At 33.2% G+C, this 6,905-nt stretch overlaps 1 protein-coding gene across 1 annotated transcript; it reads left to right on the forward strand.

Moving 5' to 3' along the window:
- Positions 1-680: 680 nt before the first annotated feature.
- Positions 681-3,554, forward strand: LOC145793677 (disease resistance protein RPM1-like). Its single transcript, XM_082876542.1, has one exon. The coding sequence runs from the start codon at positions 681-683 to the stop codon at positions 3,552-3,554; it is 2,874 nt and encodes a 957-aa protein (XP_082732668.1).
- The last annotated feature ends 3,351 nt before the right edge of the window (positions 3,555-6,905 follow it).

Consider the following 6,905-nt stretch of genomic DNA (forward strand, 5'->3'; position numbering starts at 1 on the left):
TTAGGCCTTAATATTTGACCAAGCACTCCTCACTACAATGAAAATCCCAGTTAAGTTTGTCCTCATGAGTCACCACCAAAGTGAAAATCCCTATAATAACTTGAGTGAAACTCCATAAACAAGAGATGAAAAGTCAAACACTAAACTTATTAAGGAACAGGCAATAGAGCCCTACTGTACAGCTCTTTTAATGGTGCATCGCCCATCCATTTGTCCAACCAGAACCTAGTTACTCTGCCATTCCCAACTGAAATGAAACTGCAATTCCTCTTTTCAAACACTTGAAACAGAATGCTAGCTATTAAACTTCTGAATGGAGCTTGAAACAGAAAGCTATTTATATTTATTTATTCTATTAAATAAAACATACAGCTGAGTTGGTGTAAACATTATTAAATTTTATATCATTTTTCAATATTGCCCTTTCTATCAAGCGTCACATCCAACCCGGTAAATATATATACATATATTTTTTCATTTACCAAACTGCCGAAAGCTGTTATTACTTTTCCTCAATCATCATACTATCCAAAAATTTAAACGTAATCTATTTGCACTCACTGCAGAATTCACTTGATGTGAACACCTGTGTGACAGTGTGCCACATTTTTTCATGTCCAAATTGCCCTATGTAACTGCCTAATCGTGATGGTGTGTTCAGTTTAGTGCAGGGAGAAGTAATGGCAGAAAGAGCAGTGATCTCAGTTATTCAACATTTGGGACCATTGTTAGCCGGAGAAGTAGAGTTGTTGAAGGGTGTCCGCAAGGAAATTATCAGGATCAAAGCTGAATTGGAGCGCATACACTCTTTCTTAGAAGATGCAGAAGCAAGAGCAGAAATGGGAGATAAAGGTGTGAAAATATGGGTGAAACAAGTAAGGCAAGTTGCTTATTGGATACAAGACGTTATTGATGAACACATTCTCTTGGTCTTGCCCGAACAACCTGGACTATTCAGTTCCTTGCGTAAAGTTACTCGAACGATCACTAAGCTAAAGCCACGACATGAGATAGCTTCTCAAATCCAAGACATCATGACTACAATTCGTGAGATCAAGGAAGGAGCTGATCGATATGGATTCAATACTAGTACTTCCTCAGAACATAGCAGCACCAGGACTAGCAGCATCACCAATGACAACATGTGGCGTGACCCCCGACTGGCTTCCCTTTTCGTAGGGGATGACGAAGTCATTGGCATTGAATCTCCCAAATATGAACTGATAAGCAGATTGGTTGACCAAAATCAATCACAACGAGCAGCGATCTCGGTGGTTGGCATGGGTGGAATTGGCAAGACCACTCTTGCCAAGAAAGTTTATGACAGCCAAGAAGTGGTTGCACATTTCAATTGCAAAGTGTGGATCACTGTCTCTCAATCATACAAGCCAGAGGAGCTCCTCAAGACCATGATAAAGGGACTATCAGGAAACGATGTTCTACCTCTACCTGATGAGGGAATTGATTCACTCATTGACAAGTTAAGAGGATATTTATCCGAAAAGAGGTATGTCATTGTGTTTGATGATGTATGGGAAACTGATTTTTGGGGATCCATAAGACATGCTTTACCCAAAAATAGTGAAGGTAGTCGGGTAATCATCACCACACGCAGTGATCAGGTTGCTACATTTTGCAAAGAAACTTCAGTGGATCATGTCCACGAGCTTGAAGCCCTATCCGAAGAGAAGGCTTGGGAACTCTTTTGCAAGAAAGCCTTCCAATTGGACTATGAGGGTCATTGTCCCCCTGAGTTGGAGAAAGTATCACATGCAATTGTTAGAAAGTGTCAAGGTTTGCCACTTGCAATTGCAACTATAGGTGGTCTCTTGTCCACCAAAAACAAGGGTGTATCCGAATGGCAAAAATTCTATGGCAGCATAAACTCTGAGTTGGAAAGGAATCCTGATCTTAAAAGCATTAGCAAAATTTTGTTGCTCAGTTATAATGATCTGCCTCACCACCTCAAATCTTGTTTCTTGTTCTTTGGCATAATGCCAGAAGACTACTCTATCAAAGCTGGGAGACTAATTCGGCTATGGATAGCTGAGGGTTTTGTCGAAGAGCAGAACGGAAAAACATTGGAAGAAGTTGCAGAAGAATACTTGACTGAGCTGATCCGTAGACGCTTAGTTCTAGTGTCAAAAACAAAATTTGATGGCAGAGTTGGACAGTGTCAGGTACATGATGTAGTGCGTGAGATTATTCTCTCAATGTCCAAGGAGTTTAGTTTGTGTCAAATCTTGGAAAAAGAGAATTCAAGTTTCGATGCCACAACTCGCCGGCTATCTATGCATATGCCTTATTGCAACATGGATAAGGTTATGAAAAGCATTAGTAAATCCCCAGTTCGTTCTGTTTTTCTTTTTCAAAGGGGAGAGCTGCCAAAGAAGCCCTTATTGGGTACAGTAGCTGCAAATTTCAAGCTTTTGAAAGTGCTGGATCTTCAGGATGCTCCTTTGGATCAACTTGATGAAGAAGTGGGAAATCTATTTCTTTTGAGATACCTAAGCATGAAGGGAACAAGAGTGGGGATAATTCCAAAGTCCATAGGGAAGTTACACAACCTAGAGACTTTGGATTTGAAATGGTCCAACGTGAGAGAGCTCCCATTTGATATCAGTAGGCTCCGTAAGTTGCAACATCTTCTTGCCTGTTCTGTCAACTTTGAATTTGAAGACACGGAGGATGTTATAGTAGGAGTGAAGATACGGGGAGGGATTGGGGGTTTAGAGGAGCTGCAAAGTTTGCGGTATGTGGAGCCAAATCATGGCCTAATTAAAGAGCTTGAGGAATTGAGGCAGCTAAGGAAGTCGGGAATTAGGAAATTGGAAAGAGAACATGGGAGGGCTCTATGTGCAGCCATTGAGAAGATGAAATACCTTCAACATTTGACTGTAAGAGCCTCAAGTGGTGATGAGATACTGGATTTACATTATATATCATCTCCACCTCGATATCTTCAACATCTCCAGTTGGTTGGACGTTTAGAGAAGTTGCCCGACTGGATCCCCAAACTTCAAAATCTAGTCAGATTATCTCTAATGGGTTCAGGTTTGACCAAGAATGATCCACTGAAAGCTCTTCAAGTCTTGCCTAGTTTAGTTCATCTTTTTCTTTGGGAGGCATATGATAGGGAACAATTGTATTTTGAGGTCGGAAGGTTTCAAAAACTTAAGCAACTAACTCTGGTAGGGTGGAACGGATTTAATTCGGTGATAATAGAGGAAGGAGCATTGCCTCTTCTTGAAAAGCTAGTGATTGAGCTTAGCCCGCAACTAAAGGAGGTACCATCTGGCATCCACCACCTCAGAAACCTCAAAACTCTTCAGTTTACTGGTATGGCAGCAGAGTTGATAGATAGAATGGAACCCAAACCCAACCAAGGAAAAGACTACTGGATCATCGAGCATATCCCTGAAGTCAAGGTCGGTTTCCGAATCAGAAAACAAGGTCCTATTACCCATACCCATTTCTTCAGTCTTCAAGACTGTTTCAATCGGAAGGTGAAAAACGCAAGGGTTAGGGAAGATAAAAACGAATCTCCAAGTTGAATGCCAATTCAATTAACTTTCAGGTTTGCCCCCAATTGAATTGCCGTGTTTGTTTATTTCAGAGTTAAAAAGAGTAGATTTAGGGTAGGAGAAGTTTTAGGATGCATTATTTGTCATTTTAATTTTTTATGTTTTAATTTTATCATTTTACTTTTTATATTGACAATTTTGATAATTAAAATGATAAAATTAAAATTTAAGGAATTAAAATAACAAACAATACATATTTTAGGGATTAAAAATGTCCCATTTTAAAATAAATTGTTATGCTACTTAAGCTCCGTTTGATTAGAAATAAATAATAGAAACTGAAAATGAAAGAAAATAAAGTGAAAGAAAAGGAAAGGAAAATAAAATAAAATAAAATTTTTGTATGAATTGGATTACGATGAAAATTATATAAGAAAATAAGAATTTTTACTATAAATAATTAATTTTATAACAAATTTGAATTTTCTTATACTTTCCTTGTTACTTCCATTATTTTCACGCTAAACATACTCAGGAAAAAAAAAAAAAAAAAAAAAACAACAACAACAACAACGGCTCTGTTTGGTTTAATTTCTAAAATGAGTTTCAAGCATTGAGTTGTGATTTCAGAGATAAGGGTAGCGTTAGGTTAAGTTTCCAAATTATGATTTGGATCAAAAAAATTCACACCTATTTTCAAATTTCAAATCATGTTATTTGAGTTGTGTTTTTTTTTTTGCCGATTCAATTCAATTAAATTCCAGGTTTGTCCCCCAACTCAATTGCAATGTTTATTTATCGTTTCGTCAAAATTTCATGGGAAACAAAATCATCTTCAATACTGTATTTTTTAAATTTGTATCAAATTTTATTTTGATGCAAAAAAAAAAATGTTTCTCCCTTGATTTGATAAATATTTTGAGAGAAATTTTATGCACCACGTTATATATTTTTGTAATAAATATTATGTATTTCTATGATAAATATTATATAATTTTTTAGTAGAATTACGCCAATTTGTGATTCAGAAATTAACTTATACATTTTGTGATAATGTTGCACTTTTTTTATCCAAACATTTTCTAATAAAAAAATTTGTAATATTACCACAAAAATACATAATATTATCACAAAATATGTAATTTTGTTTCTGAAACACAAATTGTCGTAACTATACGAAAAAATTACATAACATTTATCACAAAAATACATCACATATATACTACAAAAATGTGTACCATAGCCTTACCCAACCAAGGAAAAGTCTGAATCAAATTCGAAAAATATTTTTCTATGGAAACAAGCAGAGTGTAAATCACCTATACTTTTAGTACTTATTTGGTTCCTTGATATATTGCACCTCCTTAAATTTAATATGCGTTTTGTTTTGTAATTATTAGGTCTTTTGTTGCAAATGCATACAATTGAAGGAAATTCAATTGCAGAAACACCCAGAATTCAAGTATTCCAAGCTCCTAATCACCTCATGATTAAGCAAATCCCTTTTATTACCATTGATTTTTATTTTCTTTTGGATTGCAAAAAAATAAAAATTGTCACCTCTGCTAACACGAACATGTTTATTATGGTTTTTTTTATATTTTATTTTTTTGTTGTTTGCTAAGACAGTGTGTTGAATTTATGTTATTACTTATTTCATGATAACCACAACTATGTAACTTTAATTGAGAAAAACATATGATCATATGATCATACATTCTTTCTTGTAGTGTTTCAGCACTGAGTTCCATTTTGTTTTTTTCTTTCTATTTTTTTATTCTTCAGAGCTAATGTTATGCATAAGAAATGTAGTAATCAGGTTTAGACTATCACTAAACCTTTTATTTAGGGAGGAATTATCTCCTCAGAGATCAATGACTTGATAGTTTGGGGGCATACTTTGGCTACTTATATGCTGCCTATTCCATATCTATATCTAAATTAATGTTGCAAAATATGTATTCTGCATCACTTTGGTTCTCAAAATTTTCATTTTGTCAGTTGTGTATCTAAATGTTTTTATTTGAGTATAATTTATTCAATTCCTGATTATTTATGCATGGTTGGTTGAACACGTAGTTGAGTAGCTTTGTTTAATAATTTAGACTATTATGTATAGTTTGTTTTGCTAGTTTTTATAAACTTTCAATTTGGAAAAGACAGAGTGTGTACCATGTGTGTTTATAATTAAAGAAGAAAATAACATAACTTTATCCTTTCTAAGTCATAACAAAAAAAAAATATAAAGTCACAACTAAACACCACATAAGGCATAACCAAATATCTTGTAAGTCATAACTAAAATAAAAAGAAGAAAATGACATAATTAGAGGTGCATACGGTACACCATTTTCAAGGATGTATATAATAGAATTTTCCGTTCAATTTTTATAGTTGAATAAATTTATTCTATTATTTAACGTGGAGATCTCATAATAATTTTGAAATTCTACCACTGTTTTTATTCTTTCTAAGAATGTTCAAGTTGTTAACTATTTAGTATATAACTATTATCAATTTTTAAATTCAAGAGTAAAGTACCAATAGGCCCTAATAGTTGAACTTAATTCTTATCAAGTCCTATTGAAAATAAGTCTTGATAAAATTGTCGCTAAAAATAATTTTTTTGTAATAATTTTTTATATGTGTCGCTAAAAATTGACAATTAGTAACTTTTTTTTGTCATGATTTTTATAAATTGTCGCCAAAACTTACAATTAGTGACTTTTTTTATGACAAATTTTTCCCATAGGACCTATTAAATAATAAGTCTACTTATTAGGATCTACACGTAAGTACTCTTAAATTCAACCCATCTTTCTCATTCATCAAATTCACTAACAAATTTAAATGTAAAATTACAAACGTATTGTGTTTACACTCATCGCTTGTATGAATATATGTATACATCCATAATTAATTATTTTAAGGTTTTTTTTTTTTTTTTTATCTGTCTCTTCTCTAATTCTCTTTTAGGATATATATATATATATATATATATATATTTATATATTTATATATTTGGATGCTAGTTTTAGTATAATGATTTGGTATTGTAATTGTGGTTGTTTTATTGGAGATTTCAATATAGAATTGTATTAATTTCCCCGAATCAATTTCATAACTACATTGTTCATATGCGTGCAATCAGTTTTAGTATTTCAAAGAATCCATGATTTTACTAAAACAATTAGTAGAGACAACTATAATATGATATATTCATAAGGCTATTTACTTGTGAAATTATATTTGTTTTTACCAATAGTATTCAAAAACGACTTATAAATAATAAAAAGAAATTAATTGCACAACCAAATTGGAGATCAACTGATTACTAATTGTTTGGCTACATATTTTGAAAATAATTAATGTACTATTTGA

The sequence above is a fragment of the Camellia sinensis genome, chromosome 6 (assembly GCF_055761805.1).
Source record: "Camellia sinensis isolate YWXY chromosome 6, ASM5576180v1, whole genome shotgun sequence".
Classification (NCBI taxonomy): Eukaryota; Viridiplantae; Streptophyta; class Magnoliopsida; order Ericales; family Theaceae; genus Camellia; species Camellia sinensis.